Below are 17,534 nucleotides of genomic sequence, written 5' to 3' on the forward strand. Positions count from 1 at the left end.
AACGAGAGCAATAGAGCTCCTTTGCCGAGTATGTGCCCTGTCAGTATAAAAAACACTTGCAAAATTGGTTTCTGAACTTTTTTAAATGTCTTGAAACTATTTCTGAGCCTCATTCCTGTTTCATTTACACTAGAAAAAACTCTGAAATAAGCAGAGTTGCAATGACAGGACTGCAAGATAAAATTCTGACTGAGACTTAAAAAAACAGGAGATGCTGTCTCTGAGTAGTCCCTCTGGGTCAATAAAAAATAAAACTCCAGTAGGTAAAGAGGCATGTAAAATACTCTTCTTATTTAGACTCTTACGAAAGATAAAGGCAATGTAGCTGAGGTCTGTGTTCTAATTAGGAAGTCTGAGTCAGGTGGTGTAGCTAAGCTATAGCATTAAAACAACCAAAAGTGGTGAAAAAAGGTGTCAGTTGTGGGTGGCATGGTCTTCGAAGTTAAAACTACATACTGGTCTACCTGTGTTCTTCAGAACTAATTAAACAGAAAATTCCCTTGTATTACAAAACATGAAAATGGGTAATTATAAATGGGTAAGTACAACTTAGCAGTAGGTCAGTTATAGAATCAGACTTCTTTAAAGAAATATCCATCTCTTTACCAATGTCTACACAAAGGAATACTCACAAATAAGTAAAATGAAAAAAAGTTTGAAGTGACCTGGGAGACAAGTCAAGGGATAGAAACTGTGTTTTCTTTAACCAGTACGCAAACAATGTAGAGTCAGCAGTTTCCACAGTCCATGTACTTCCATCTTTCCTGGCAAGACAGTCCACGCTGAGAGGACAGCAAGTTCCGGCTGAATAAACGCTGGAGGCTGGCATGCTGTGACATCGCACGATGTTTTAACAAGTCATTTGCAGCTGCACCATCTTACATTTCTTTCTGCAGGAGAGGAGGTGCTCACAAGAGACAATTCCATTTTCTTTGTTGCTTCTAAGAAACAAATCCGTTATACGGGGGCAGACTGCCATCAGTAGCCTGTGGCCACTCATTAAACATTAAAATTTGAGTTTGTAGTAGTATGCTCTAAAGAGCTCGACAAATGTCTACATCATCTGCTGTAACAGCAACAGTGAAACAACTTCATAGCTCTTTGTGTTAGGCACTTCAACACTGCTATTACTTTTGGAAATGTCTACAATGCAAGTATGCTTAGGCAAGGAAAGCATACTTAGGACTAATGAGCAACTGTCTGTATATAATTCCGGATCCAGCATGCACATATTTGCTTCCCCTGTTCAACCCAACTTATACTAGCATTAAACCAAGGCAAATACAAGCGATTAAGTGTCATACTGTGACATCGAACTACATAAAGCATTTCAATTTAACTATGTATAGGAAACAAACCCCTGTTTAAATGCCTCCTCTTAGAGAAACTGTTGCTGTCTTGAAATTGTGAGATGGCAAGTTCTCACCTCTTTCGTGAGGGTCTGCAAAACACAGCACTCTTGTCCTGCAGGAGTGCTGTCTCTGCTGAAGTGTTAGCCGTGAATGACAAGGGCATGTGGGCATTCACAGTAACTTTATTTCCCTTTCTCATACCTGCAATGTGGCCTATAATAATGTGTTGACAGATGAGTCTTCCTGGCATGCAGTGTTTCCTATAGGAGTACAATGTAGACAATTTATTTTGAAGTCATTACCATGCTGGAAACTCACTGTAGCCCTAACATTGAACTCCTGAAACATCATGAGACAACACAGTAAGGTAAGTGACGTTAATTTCCACTGTACTTGTTTGCCTACTAGCCTTTCCCACAAAATGTAGAAGTTATTTACAGAAGCGATGTACAGTAGGAGAACTTCAGCTGCACTTGCATTTACCACCAGCTATAAAAGAAATGCACTTGGTGTGACTTCTACCCTAAACTGTTTACTTTAGCCATTCCTTTGCAGTTCTCACTTCCCACCATGCCGTAATGCATTAAATACATAAAGCCACAGTCAATTAATACTGTCTTCCCAATCCTTCTTCAGATTTTCTGGCACACATGAAGTCTTGATTTAGAAGAAGAGGTCGCATCTTTCCATACTTTGCAAGACAGACCCTTGGCACAGTCACATCGTTGGAAAATCTCCAGTCCATGGGACCCTTTCTTGCGCTGTTTGGTGCACACTTCTCCCTGATGCAACACAGGCTTGCAAATTTTGGTCCAGAAATGGCGAGCACAGCAGTGTCCCTCAATACAGTCTGATGACCGTAGGCAGGGATCGCCTTCGTGTCCTAAAAAGAGCAACCAAACTGTTTTACCTCATGGGAAAATGTGAAAGATTCATTGCAGACTGAGGCAAATGAAGCTCAGAAAAAGGAGAGATGGTATTTCCATCTGTGGCTATTTAAAGGATGAGAACATGAGGGAAGATATGAATTAGGAAGCTTCAAGGGAGTAATTAATGAGACTTGCCATAAGACTTAGGAAGGAGAAACTCAGGTACAGGATTGTAAGCAGAATTACACATGCTTAATTACGTGACTGTTACAAGAGGAGGATGTGTGCAGTAGTGCACCTCTGATACAGAAACAAAAGCAGCTGCTGTTTCAATCGCAGGAGCTGCTGGTTGATGTTACATCACTCTTTGTGCCCTGCTGTGAATCCTGATGATAGACATTCACTCCCTGTGAAACTGCTGCCTATTTCTGGTTTGCACTGCTGTATCTTAGCAATGACATGATTCATAACACGAAGGAACAAAGCAGCATAGTACAAACATCATCTTACCTTTTATGTGTGAAAGCTTGGAGCGCGGCCTCCCTAGGTTTTGCCATCCCAAATCCTTGCTAGCATAGTGACCGTTCTTCCTGTTGCGTGGCCCTTCCAGAGCAGGGATGTGAGGCGTAAGGATGCTTTCGGTTACTGGTATGCAAATACCTGCCAGGAAAAGATAGTCAAAGATTTGAACGAGAAGAAATGCAATTGAAAGACATACACAAACAAAGATCAGAACATCAGGACCATGAAAGTGCTGGGGCTTAGCCTCATTGATGCTCAGCTCTACTCACACCTTCTGTCCCTGATATCCAGCACCTAAATTCACCACAGCTCTGTCAGACAGTCTCGCTGTCCGTCTGGCTTTATGGTGTGAGCACCTCGAGACTGCCTTGTAGACTTTCCCAGTCTCCAGAGGAGAGTATGGGAATGCAAAACAGTACAGTTCTAACCTCCCTGCAGAGGGAGAGTAGATCAAGGATTCACTAAGTCTCTTCTGCTTCCTTAAAAATATGGGTTCTGGGCAGTCTTTCCAAGAATCAAAGCACATGGCATGTAGTGCCATGATTTCAGTCAGCAGCAGCATCATTTGTGGGTTTTCCCCCACTCCAAAAATGGGAGAACATTTGGTAGCACACAAGCCTTAAACATAGAAATACTATTAAAGACAATGAAGTAGAGCGGGATGAAGTAGAAAATTGAGTTTTCTTGATTTATAAAAAGCAACGCAGTCACCTATTAAAAAAAATAGTGTTGCTGGGAACACTTGGAGAAGTAGATAGTATCAAAATGCTGATTTTATGGAGGAAAACCAAGAAATGACTGACGTACCATTGTTGCAGCGGTTCCCAGGGCAGCACATGCCATCTCTGTGGCAACGCTTCTTCTTCCTCCGGCACATCATGCATGCAGATGTTGCTTGATGAGGACTGTGACAGTATCTCCCAACTTCGCACTCCTTATCATTGGTACAGGGGTAGGCCTGGTGGGTAAAAGAAAGGCTGCAGTGAAACACTCCTCCATTCAAGGCATGTATGCAGCCTATTTTAAAAAACAAAACACCTAAAAAAACCAAGCCAAATGAAACCAAACCACTACTGAAACCTCCAAACAAAAAAAGAAGCTGAGAGTTGAGATGATGCCATTCCCTGGGGCCAGGAGATGCAGGTAAGGATGCTTCACTGCAAACAAACAGCAATTTTTAAGTTCATGCTGCTGGCGAAGACATAGCTGCTGAAACAATCAGGGAGATAGAAGTAGCTCCCTAGTGGTTTCATCTTTTCTTGCCTCAAACACGGATTGGCACAACAGAACTCATATTTTGATGGGTTCAGGCCGCTAATTCACAGACAAGAGCTTAAAACTTTGCCATGAAGAATAAACAGAGCCATAAAACCCCTCTCAGTCAGTATGAATGCTGAAACACATTCTCCAATAGGTAATTTTTTTATTTAAACTTCAAGGAGGCATTTTCCTTCTGTAGTTCTCAAGCACACTGACAGCAAGTAAGTTCATTGTTCTCACAGGGAACACGTACACCACATTGGCACAAGCTCCTTTGTGACTGCACCTCTCCCCACTGATCCACACCACTTGGACTCCTTGGAGCAAACTTGTCAGCACTGCACTTTGATAACCTTTTATTTCATTTATGGGCTTAGTATACTGCCTAAACTTGCCACCTGCTATAGTATGCAGCATGGAACACATGATGCATAAACGGTCTTGCACATACAATTCTCTGCAAGCACACACACACACACATACACAATTCTCCTGTATTCATCAAAACTAGCATTATCTTGCAGGAAAACTGATTTTTAAAAAAGAATACAGTGTGTGAGAGTACTGTATTCTCCCATAAAAAAAAAGAGAAGAAAAAAGTTTATTCCCACAAAAGGAAAAGACATGATGCTTTAAGGAGACATAACATCATACACTGCCACATTCCAAGGATCCTTCCTACTGACTCCCACACAGCTACAGCCAAGCTCTCTGTCTGCATCTAATTTTACCACCTATTAAATTAATCATAGATTATTTTTTTTTCATTCCTCAAAATTACACTTGAGGAATTTGTTTAGATAAAAAGATGAGAATAAATTTTGGGCAGTTTTTGGAAAATTACATTTACACTTTCTCAACTAGTTTCCTCCAGCATTTTAAATAAAATAAAGTATTGCTTTTACTGTTTTCAAAAAGACTCTTGCAGTTAATTATTTACCACAAACTAAAAGCTCCATTAACTAATTTTCAATGTAGGCTGATTATTTTTTTAATAGTATTTTAAGTCAAGGCTCAATTATATTGTTCTTAGAAAAGAAAAACTTGGACACCATTGAGAATTTTCTCTGAAAATTGTTCTTTTAAATGGAGAACTTTCTGGTTTCTCTGCCTTTGTGCCGTTCTGTGGAGAACCACAGAAGAAACAAGACGTCTGATAATAAAAGCAAGCAAATTTCTCTAGTGTCAGTGGGAGGCAAAACCATGCCATTTCCCAGGTGATTTCATTAGTTGTTTCACTGTTAAAATTTACTTTACAGTACCAAAAGCGCTGGCTGTATTTTTCTTAATGCTGCTGCCCCATTACTTCTGCATTCTGAATATGCATCTTTGAAGACCTATTTCAGAACACAGCTGTTTGGAGTAACCTGACGCATGTGTAAATCTTTCTCCCTTAAGAATAAACATTTACTCTTGAATTCATCCTCGAGAGGATGAATATCAAAGAAGGCCAGATCTTCTAGCTAGTAGTAGAAATTAGAGACAAATGCAAACACTCACCTGTGGTACTCTTAAGGCATAAGCAGACTGTTCTAGCAAGGCACAACTAAAGATCTTTCCCCTCAATCTCATCACTCCTTTCCCTCATTTTTACTGAAAGAAATCATTAATACTGACTTACAATTTATTATATAGTTACCATAAAAGTAAGGCTTCCTTGACTTAAATGAGACATTTCTAAACTAAGGATCTTACAATGCAGAAAAACAATTTTATATAGACCTGTGCATGGTTATACTGAGTTTAGAGAATACTAACACTGCTAGCTGGGAGAAATGCAAATAAAAAACAGATGGATTATCTAAAACCTGGAGATGAAGGCGTTTTAGACCCTTGTCTGTCATCAAGACCTTCATAACTGCAACTTTTTCCAATACGGGCATGTGGTATACACCTGCAACTTGTCAGCAAGAAGCCTACTTGCAGTTTTCTTTCGATTCCTCAAATAGCTTTTTTTAAAAAAATGTTCCCTGATCCTGAATGGTGCTAATGAATGCTCTCACATACCATATCTAGCAACTGTTTTACTTTTGGCTTTTAGCCTGAGTGACATGTAAAAAGTATTTTAAGATATGCATCTAATTGTCAACTCTCAGCTCTCTTTAAGGATCACAGAATCACAGAATGTTAGGGGTTGGAATGGACCTCAAAAGATCATCTAGTCCAAGCCCAAGAATGGTAAAAGCAACAAAAGATAATCTTGACATTACAAATTACCAAGGATAGTAATGTAGCCCAGCCTTTAGTCTTCTCTAGAGCCCCATCCTAATAAAGATGACATTTTTGAAATCTAAAAAATGAGCAAAACCATCGATCTAGCTAAGGAGAATGACTGCACCACATTAAAAAAAATAATTTTGTGTTACATGTAGCTCAGACAACAAAAGGCAAATCCATTCAAAACCCCCTAAAGACCAGCTGCAAGCTAGCTATATGAAAAACTCTCTTGCAAATCCCTGATGCCACCAATTGCCTTGATCTTCCAAAACCATCATCCATTTGATAACCTAAATATCAGTCACAGGGAGCTTTAAACAAAAATGCCTATACTGCTTTGTATCTGTCTCTTAGTCACTAGGTATTTATTGTAATAACTAACTCCTGTTCACAGCAAAGTAGTTTCTATCACTGCGCAGCATTCAGTATTAAAACACAAAAAAAGAAACAGAATAACAGGAGGCAAAATTTGTTCATAATTTTCCTGTTGTTGGCAGTAGCTGAGCCAATTGAGGCATAAATATGTATATATGTATTTAAAATACAAGATAGATAAAACATAACATACTTCTAAAAATGTACATGCTAGTGATTGTCTGTGCAATGAGTCAAGGTTTTCAAAATTTCCTTCACCACAGTGCCTGAAACATAGTCTTTACGTTTAGACAATTGCAGAGAACATTTCCTATATACAACGCAAAGACACAGATCAGTCCCAGATGGAGAGGGAAAAAGCAAGCTGTAAACCAGCTCTACTTCCCCAGCAACGATAACTAATTCTACAAGGCACATCATTCCTTCACATTCTTCGACTATACATGTAATTTTCTGGTCGTAAATCTCTATCCACTAAACGCAGCTTTGATATTATGGGAAACCAGATGAAACCAAGAAAAAATATGTAGCACTCCCTGAAGCTGCATTTAAAGAATCTTTTTTTTTTTTTAGCCCAGATTACAGGCAATCAAGTCACCTGTAGCACAACATAGAGCAAATTTGCCTGTGATAATGAGTTGCATTTTCGGAATGTGTCATCCAATTAAGAGCATTGCTTGTTGAGATGTTTATCTCCCCAATCACTCCAATTACTTTGTATCCTTGTATAGAAGATACTGTTGAATGTGTGTCCAAAAAGATACAACAAAGATGTACTAGATTTTTTCCAATGTTAGAGGATTCAGGCTAGATATTTAAACAGGTGCTGCTCATGCTGTGCCAGGATGTCCCCTACATGAGCCCACTAAGACTAATCTTTGCCAGTCAGGTCATAACAACATGTAAATGTTAAACTATTCTTTTTGAGAATGAGAGAATACGAATCTTCATTTCTGCCCTTCCTGAATTTATATTGAAAACACCAAAGATAGAAATACTAAAGAAAAAACACGCAGATGATAGAGGAGAAAAGTTGCAGGGTTTTATAGTTGAACAAATACTTCCAGGAGTACTACTGAGTATTTTCCTTTTGTATTAACTTCACAGTGATGCTGAGGAAGGGACTGACTATCTAACTTTTGCGTCTAAGTGGCTAACACCATTCCTTTGACTTGAAGAACGTGCAGGAATGAGGTTTATTTCTCTTTATCTTCCCCTTTTGGCAAAGGAGATCTAACTTCACACCTTTTCTCAGTGTAAAGAGGTTTTATCGATGTTTTTTGCTGGAGTCATTTTCTATCCCACATATTTTATATGGTCACCCTGAACCACAGAGCTTCACTGCACGCTGGAGCAATACCGAGAGGTGGGACTGTTGTGCTACAGAGTCAGTCAGTCCGAGACTCTCTGTCTGGCACTATAAGACATCATGGAGAAGCACTTCTGTGGAAAGCGAGACAGATGCTGTAACGTGAGGAAGGATGAGTGAGTAGACTGACAGCAGACACACCGTACTGAGCTTTGGGAGATAAGAGCTTGAATTTCAGCATGGCCTCCAGCAAATATTTAAAGACAATATTCCCAGCTAGTGTCTTAGTCACCAGGCTCACATTTGCTCATATTATGATGTCTCATTTGGTTTTATGCTAAAGCTACTTCACGCTGTACTAGCTAACTAAGTCAGCAAAGGGCAGAAAGAGTCACTGGCATTTTTACCTATTTTCACCTAGGCTATGTCACCACTTATCCAGCACAAGCAGTCCTAGACTCTTCTGTCTTCAAATCCACCTTTAACCCTGACAGGAGCTGTGCCTAAATAATGATTTGGTGGAACAGATACCAGTAGTCACTCCCCTCCAGAAGCAGTTTTCTTTTTTTGTTTTCTTTTTTTTTTTACACACATCATAAAGTCCAAGTGTAGAGTCAGTTCTGGCAGGAGATCATGGCTATTACCACTCCCAGCAGAAGAAACAGCATGGAGGTTATTCATTACCCTTTTACTGTGGATGCTGAGCAGCACTCAGAAAGAGAGCTGAAGTCTCATGTACGACATAAATTACATTATCACTGTGGTTACTCTACTGGACACTTGGCCAGCTTCTGTCTCATGCAATCATTCCACGATAGTTCTGGGGACTGAGCTGAAGAGCAGGAGAAAAGCCACAGACAGTTGTACAGCTGGAAAGTAAGAGCACTGTAGAGCTACTAGGTCAATCCTTCACCACTCTCTCACACCTGGCAAAGAGGCAATAACTATTGCAAAGGTGAGACAAGTGGCTCAAGAAAATGGACATATACCTTATCCCAGGAATGGTCTTGCTTCCTAGGTACTAGTGTGTTAGAAATCAAATTTAGGCTACTACTCAGTCTTGTACAAACAAAATCTCTAGTTTTTAATCCCAATGCAAATACCTGTCATGCTAGGTTATGCTACCACATGCAGCAGAAATATCTTTTTCTGCTGTCAAAAGACATTTCTCATATTACTATCACTGATATAATCTTTTAGGTTCATACCATGCCTGTCAGACAACATACCACAGAAATTCAGCCTATTAGTCACTTGTTACTTAAGCAAAAAATGCTATTTTCACTATTTCAATTAATTACACTTCTATAAATTTTTAAAATAATGATGGTAAAGGAGGTAGAAGCTGACCTCTCTACAGCCAGCATATTAACTAGATGACCAAAAGTGGCCTGAACTATGGGCAAGAGGATAGAGTTTCCACCCTCTATATTAGAGATGAACAATAGAGCTTGTTTGCCCTTTAGTCTTGAGACTGCACATATTGCTTAATATTCCACAGCCATCAGGCATAATGAAGCAACCAACTGGCTCAACCATGGTGAGAGCCTCTCCTTCCCACCCTGCTTTGGACAGGACAGAACTATCTTTCTGAGCGAGGACTTAGTCCCCATAGAGCAAACATACAAAATAGCCACAGGGTGCCAGGTCTGCTTTTGCTTTTCTCTCCCTCAGAAGAATTAGTTAATCCAAAGTAAAAACATGCCAATAAATTAGGAAATGCAAACATATGCTTTAACCAAATAGCCTGCTGTCAAGACTAATTACAAGGAATGCAAGTCATTGTTCCATTCCTTGGTTGGGCCTGATTCTGAGCTGGGATCTCAAATTTGTTTTGGCTTTTAGCAGATCAACAGTGGAACAGTTGCACACAATGTGTGGCCTGTAGATGTGTACATCACACATAGGATTTGTCTCACTTGCCTTTTTGGAGATAGAACGAAGATAATCTCTGTGAAACTCAAGGAAAAGATCTGACACAATTCACATGATACAAACTTTTGCAACAATAGAAATAAGCTCTTCATTCAGAAACATGTAAATGTGATAAAGTAAAATGGAGTGGGGAAGGGAGGGCATCAAAGTTGTTAACAAAAGGACAAGCAAACCAACAAAATTCCCAACTCTGTGAGTTGTGGGTTTTTTCCCTGCAAGGCAACTAAACTGCTTTCTGATAGATTCTCAAGAGTATTCAGACAAATCTATGTCTTAACTGACAACTTCAGCCTAGGTTCCTCCTAGCTGCTAAGTAAATGAGTACATTAAGATGTGGACAGGAAACGACAGTCATTTACTGTTTTTAATCCCAAATAAGAAAAGAGTTTATCAGCAGCCATCTGGAGCAATGCAGTTTTCCCACAGCACTGCTGATGTTGCTTTTTTCTATTCTTAGTTCAACACAAGCATAGATGATAGCGAGGGATCTTGCTGTGCACAAGTAGACAGTCATGGTTAATTTATCCCACAGAGGAAATCATGCTGTGCTCTCAGAGAGCTCCAGACATGGATCCTGTCTCAGACTGATCTCACCAGAAACTCTCAACTCTCAGTGACTGCTGTGGCACAGACTGTTCCTGAACGCAAAACTCACAGTAGTCACAATGAAACAGATTTACTCCATTGAGTTGCCATAACCAGTTAAACAAATCATTTTTTCTCTCTGAACTTCCTTCTTGTTAAAATAAGACATCCCTGACCAGACCAAGAGAGAAAAGCACCTCTAGACTAAGCACGGGCACTTTTTTTCTAGCAGTAACTTATTTTTATCTCTTCAACTTAAAACAACATTGCTGTTCATGAGGTTTGATTCACAGAGCTCTATATGATGGATACATATACTGTAGCCTCCAAAGATCGTTCCCTCAAACTGTGTGGCTAAAATAAGTATTCACATTTCAAAGTAACACTCAATCCACTGCTAGACCACCAGGGGAAGGACATTTCTAAAATGAGCAATAGTCTAGTCCAGCTCTCATGATTTGCAAGAGCCAAAGCAAACTTAGATCTTAACAATCAAAAAAACAAAACCTCACCAAGGTCCCTCTGAACTGACAAAGCTGTAGGACACATGTGAGTCCCGATTCAGGCTTTCCTCATTCCAACAAAAAATGTAATGGAAAACAACTTTCCATTCTGCTAGCAGTGTGGGGAGCTGTGCTTAGGAGGAGCTTGTAGCTGCACCTGGCAGAGAGTCAAACACCTTAAAATGAACAGAGGAGCTGTGTCGCCCTGTTGCAATCAGAGCTAGCCAGCTCGAGCGATGCCTCTTCCAGTGCAAACAACAAACATCCGAAGACATTTCCTATATGAAATCTCGCTCACACTGTGATCCTGTGTGATCTCCTGACCTATGACATAGATTCATTCAATGAGCATTTTAGGTCTACAGAAGAACCTCTTATACAACAGCTTACAATTCAACACTGCTTCTAACAGAACCACCTATATTTTGTGTCTTAGGAGAAGGTAGCGTCTATTTAAAACTGGTCTTGGCTTCAGGAGGACATACAGAAAAGGCAATCTGAAAGACTGCAAGTGAATCAATTAAATTCCTGGGTAGGTACTATTATCTGAATTAAATTTGCCATAATTTAGTGCATTTTGCAAGTGTTCTGAAAGTATAAACTCAGAGGTTTAGGGCACTTAAAGTTACAAGTTTATACAACAGTTACAAGCTGTAACTCATCTAGGTAAGACCTGAAATGAGTTATACTTCCAATGACTGAAAGGGCAGCACACTATGCCCAAAACATGCACACATGTATGTTGTTTATACCACAGAACAGCATAAAACTATCACCAGGACACAGCCTATACACATTGCAGCACAGCTGCTCTATTATACCTTTAAGGCCAATTATCCACCTTAGATCCACATTGCTGTCACTCTGCCAAATTCTGACATTTCAAAGGAAGCATACTATGTTTCCTGCCCCATGCACAGTGTGCATACACAGATGCTCACGTTTTTCCTCCCTGTCTCATATCGTTACCATGGGGTTACAGAGTGGTGCTTCCTTTTCAGTATTTGGAGAGCCCCTGCGACTCCTATGCTGCTTGATTTTGAAAGAGGCTTCCTGCTCCATAGAACTGGTACCTTACAGAAGACGTGATTAAAGAAGGTTCGAAAGTTTGGGGAAAAGTTAGTTTGACCCCAAAATTTTATGCACTTGGTCTCAATGTGTATATTTTGTATCATTTGATGAACTACCAGCAGCAGTGTTACAACAGAGAGCATCAAAACAGTGTTAGGTAATATTTGAAGTCAACAATGTAGTACTAAATCAATGTGACGAGAAGCCTCTGGGCCTTGATTTTATGTAATCTTTGAATACATCACCAAAGACTGCTCAGAGAATAAAGGTTTGTTAACACGTACTTTGTTCTATGTCCAACCTTTTCAGCCCTTTTATCTCTGCCTTTTCCCCACCCCTTTTCTGATGGTTTTGCTTTTTAGTTCTGTCTCTAATTGGCTATTTATCATCTGTTCCAGACTGATATTATTTTGGCTTTTTGATCAACGTGTTTACTGCGATGGATGAACAGTAGGTTGCCAAAACCAGTTTTCCCTCTGGATCTATTAATTCTAGAAGCATGGAGTTTTTTATTTATCTAAGAATACTATCCGGATGGAAAGAGCTAGCAGATCCTATGGCTCAAAAAGCACCAAGCATTAAACCACAGGTAGATACTCTGATATTGTGGCTCGGAGTAGAATAACGCTGCTAAGAACTGGCAGTAAGTTACTATTCTAACATCTGGGTCTGAACAACCCCAAATCACAGCACACTTTCAAGGTGAAGCATGTCCTGGGAACCATATCTGCAAGCACACATCCACAGCACGAAAAACGAGATGACAGCTTTACCTGCTGTAGCTTTACTAAGGAAGTAAACTTCCCTTGCTTTTAAACATTCACAAAATCTAGAAAAAGCAAAGGGGAAACCCTGTCTTACTGAAGTCAGTGCAAAAACTCGCTTAGTCTCCTCCAGCACCTGGAAGGAGAATGCTTCCAGGTTATAAATACTTGTGTGGCATCTGTAGTTCTCACCCTGAAAATGACTCTTACGTATTCCTTGCAGAATACATTTTGCATTGCAGAATATAAAGCATTTAAGACATTAGTTTTCAAAATGCAGTTTCTCTGGCCCTCATATTTAAAAGGACAGCCCTGAAAGCATGAGTTCGTTTCAGCTGGAGAGACAGCCAGATGCCATATGTCTGGGAAGGATGAACCACAGTCTCCACCTCAGCAGACTGCTGACTGCAAACTAACATGCTTACTGAATGTCAGCATTATCGTTTGTCTCCCTGATGGTCATTTATATGAGAACACCTGGCTCACTCGCCCCTTTCGTTCCCCAGTTCTATCTCTATGCTTCAGAAACCACCATTGTCATATGAGATTCAAAACACCTTCCTTCTTTTCCTGCTCTGCATGAGCAATGTGATGGTTGTGACGGCTCCATTGTGACGGGAATGGAGAGGGACGAAATTCTTTGAACTCCAAAGAACCTATAGAGAATTGAAGTTAGACATCAAAAATCAGTCAGTCCAGCTTTAGTATCAGAAAAACAAACAACACCAGGCACCCATACCAGCTCCCACTCCCCAGTCTCATACGCCACGGAGAATTCTGAGATGTAGCCACAGAATTTCATGAGTTTTAAGGACAGGGAAAGGAAAGGGCGCGGGTAGAAGAGAGAAGAAAAATATGATATTTCTTCAGCTCACGTATTTGGTCTGCATGAGGGAGACTGAGAAACAGGATGAGTCAATAACGCAACTCAGGGCTTTCCCCTTCATAACAGCAGGAAAAATTACAAGAGAGAGAGCATGGCTCCTCATCCTGACTCGTCCAGGGCCTTTATGCTTGTACGTGGACACAGTAGTGCTCCTGTAGTGGGATTACATGCAGAAGAGCAGTTGTCCTGGGAAAGGGCTGGGTCACAGCCCCATGAGGGTACAGGCAACCTCTGTGAAGTGCTTAGATTCATATTGGTGTTCAACTGACTCCTTTGTAAAAGTAAAAAATATATTACTAGACTGTTAAGACAAATTACCACACTTTACTCAAAGAAGACTAAGATGGCAGAAAGGGAAAGATCTGCATCATTAAAAAAAAAAAAAATCATTGTAGTCTTATTGTATGATTAAGTTAGAGCTGCCAACCTAACTTCAGCCTGTGGTAAGTAACATAGCTTTTAAGGTTTCAACGCTATTTACCTTTTTTTCCTTTTTCTTTTAAAGCATTCCTGGTTAATTGTGCACAAACAAGAAAACAGGAACAACACAGTAAAGCAAGAATAACTTGTGAGTAAAACCAGATGAACACTAACATATTTACACAGTGTAATGACTTCACTATTAATTCAAACAAACTCGGGCCCCAATTCTCAGAAGAGAGAGCTGTGCACATGCAGTCCAGGAGGCAAGAACAGGGTGGCTACAGACTACGTTTATGTCTGCAGCCCCTGAGTTAGTAGGGATTGCTCTTAGTTTCAATTTGCATTAGCCGCTGAGGGACCATCCTTCATTCCAGACACTGTACTCCGACTACACCCTCTTCTGCATCTTATGGGCCCCTTTCCATTTTCCATCAAGAGTTTCTTCAGTGATAGGGACTGTAACACTGAAGAGAGAGGACAACAGGATTTTTTAAAAAAATATTTAATACACAGAAAAAACACCTAATGTCATAGAAATAAGAGGGGGAAAAAAAGAGAGGGAAAAATAAAACAACATTCTCAGGTCCACTACCTAAACAGAACAGTCATTTTTGGTAAAGGTACCAAAAAAAAGTCCAGAGAAACAGGAATAATTCTATGCAAATTCTCAATCAAGCCAAAATGGGTATTGTCCTATTCTAGTCACTGTCAGCATGCAGTTACCTAGGATTCTGGCATTTAACACGGAATTAACTATAAATCTGTTGTCCATCCTCAAAATAAGCTGTTCTGCAGCCGAGACTTTTATTTAGCCTCTTCCCTGTTCTTTGTTCCTAGATGTCTTGGATGTTGATAACAAAAAGTCATTTAAAAGTTTAATCCTCTATGCTTGGCACTACATCAGACTAAAGAGCAGTTTCTTTGCAACAGCCTTTGGAATAAATATCAATTAAATTATTTTTTTTTCCCTTATACTGGTCACCCACACTTTACAGTGGGTGGCCCTTTCATTTATACCATTACTCTATTTCCACTTCTAAAGCTAAGCCAGATGCAGCAACTTGATACTACTTTTTAGTTCACGCAACTTTATTGTAATGAAAACTTCCGTGTATATCTGATACTTGTTAGGAAAGCCAAAGAAACAGGAACCATGGTAATACTGCATCACCTTCTTGACAAATTTTATTCTGTATGAGTTGGATTCTCCAGGGTACTGCATGCTTCGTTAAGAAACATTTTTCGCATTTAGATGCCCCAGAGTGCAAACACTGAATCAACCCATACCTGAACTCCTCTTGTTGGTATTATCTGCATTATAATCATGCCCAGAGGCAGCATCTAGGTACTATGCTTTCTTGCAATTCTACATGATCAGTTTTGTAACTGCTAGACAGTTTACATAAGCAAGACCAAATAAGGGCAGAAAAGGTTTTAAAGATTTTGGTTGGTTCATTTGTTTGTCTTCTTTCTTTCTTCCTTTCTTCCTTTTGTTCTTTTTTTCATTCATTTGTTCGCTCTTTCGTTCACTGATTCTTCTGTTCGTTATTCCTTCCATTCTCCTTTCTCCTGTTCCTCTTTCTTCTGTTCGTTCTTCATTCCTTAAAACAGATGGACCTAAAGTCATGAACATTAAAAGGCCTGGCTTTTCCAAGGCCACATAAGAAGTCCACAGTACACAAATAACTTTCTTCAACCCTCTTACATTTAATGTATGATTCTTTCCTTTTTCTGAACTCGTACCTTTCCATTCAGATGTGCTAAATATAAAAGTGTCTTAAACATTTATCTCCTCTACACAGGCATACAAACACAAAACAAGATGGCCACCTTTACCAGCCAAGTATGAAAAAATATAGTCCTACTTTCTAGTGATACCCATCAAAGTGTATTTTACATAAATAATTTCATTGCCTAAAGCACATTTTACAGGTGAACTTAGCCTATTTAACAACAGACGAACATTTCTTAGAGCATGGATATGTGCCATCATGAACCTAACCATTGACCATGGCAATGCAACTATGGCAAAGGAAGATTTCATTCCTCACCTTCTCACTAAAGTGTTTGCTGGAGGATGTAAAGGAGATGTGATTTATTTTTTTCCCTGTACTTCACATACCACTACAGAAAAAGGGAAATTTTAATTAGGCAGATAAAAATATTTATAACTAAATCATGGGTAATTCAACTAGTGGCAGTGGAATGCTTGATGTTCTTCATATGTTTATGCTTGTGAGAATATAAACATATTTGTAATAGTTTACTGTTCACAAAGCATGGCTCACCCCTTCAGCAACAGATTATTTTCCTAATTACAGCACAAGAAGGCAGAAAAGCAGACTAGACTGACGTGAATGAAAAGTATCTCATCACAGAAAAGTAATGAAGTAATGTTAGATGGCTTTCCTCAATCATGAGAAGGGTATTTCCCAAATCAACCAATTTCCTTTCATTTTCCCGCTCTTCTAGATCTCCAGGAGACAGGACTGCACAGATTACTTTGCACTTGTGACAAGTGAGACAGCACATCTCCTTGGCAAGATGACCTTTGCACAGTGTCTTCAGCACCACGCTCTGGCAAGCACTCAGGCTTGAGGATTTCTCCCTGCCCGCACTGAACTGACAGTTAAATCAGTGGTGGTTGCACACCTACACTGCTGAAAATGCTGCAAAAACCAATAGGCACCTTTCTCCATATCCAAGTGTCTAAATTTATCTGAGTGATTGCCTATTTTGTGAAAACATGCAGAAAAAAAAAAGAAGAAAATTCACCCTTCCCCACAGACCACTCAGTCCCAAAACAGGCACAATTCCCACTTGCTTTAGAAGTTCCTCCCAAGTAGTAAAATCAGCCCATAAAGTAACAAAGTATCACTGGGAAAATGTAAGAGTGTCTCCTAAATCTCCTAAATTTGGTGCACTTCCCTTGGAACCAATTCAAAGGATCATATGGGACTGAAGCAAACAGCACTTTGCCTACTAAGAGGATCTATCAAAACCGAAACACTGGAACATAGTCTTACAGCTTCTTGTTGCCCCATTAAATCAGGAATTTAGCTTCCTGAAATTCATGCAAAATGGTCACCAGAGCACAGTGAAGAGGAGCTAAACTTCAGGTTTGCCATGATTTCCTAAGACAGTCTCTTGCTGGCCTTCCTGCACGCATTGGAAGGGGAGAGAGTACAAAACCTCTCCAGTGCTTTGCTCCTACAACTTTGCATTTTGACTCCTGTCCAGATGACTAAGAGTAGAAATGCCCCTCCCTGGAAACACTGAAATGCCATTTTCTTTGCTAACTCTTTTCCCTGGTGTCAGCGGTACAGAAGCTATCAGCTTCTACTGCAGCCTGCTTCACCGGTGCTAATGCTCCACATGCTGAGTGTGAACACAAAGGCTAAAGGAAGGAGGAGTGACTCCATCCACCATCAATGCCTGCAGCACAAGGAGAAGCTGCTACAGT

The 17,534-nt window shown here is 39.9% G+C and overlaps 1 protein-coding gene across 1 annotated transcript in view; it reads right to left on the reverse strand.

Moving 5' to 3' along the window:
• Positions 1-1,984: 1,984 nt before the first annotated feature.
• The window catches only part of DKK2 (dickkopf WNT signaling pathway inhibitor 2), a 43,017-nt gene continuing 27,467 nt past the window's right edge, over positions 1,985-17,534 (reverse strand). The window contains exons 2-4 of the mRNA XM_009872069.1: positions 3,551-3,720; positions 2,732-2,881; positions 1,985-2,235 (exon numbers count right to left, since the gene is read on the reverse strand). Coding sequence (XP_009870371.1) covers positions 1,985-2,235; positions 2,732-2,881; positions 3,551-3,720 — 571 coding nt within the window. The remainder of the gene's footprint in view (positions 2,236-2,731; positions 2,882-3,550; positions 3,721-17,534) is intronic.

Source organism: Apaloderma vittatum, unplaced genomic scaffold, assembly GCF_000703405.1.
Source record: "Apaloderma vittatum isolate BGI_N311 unplaced genomic scaffold, ASM70340v1 scaffold6296, whole genome shotgun sequence".
Taxonomy (NCBI): domain Eukaryota; kingdom Metazoa; phylum Chordata; class Aves; order Trogoniformes; family Trogonidae; genus Apaloderma; species Apaloderma vittatum.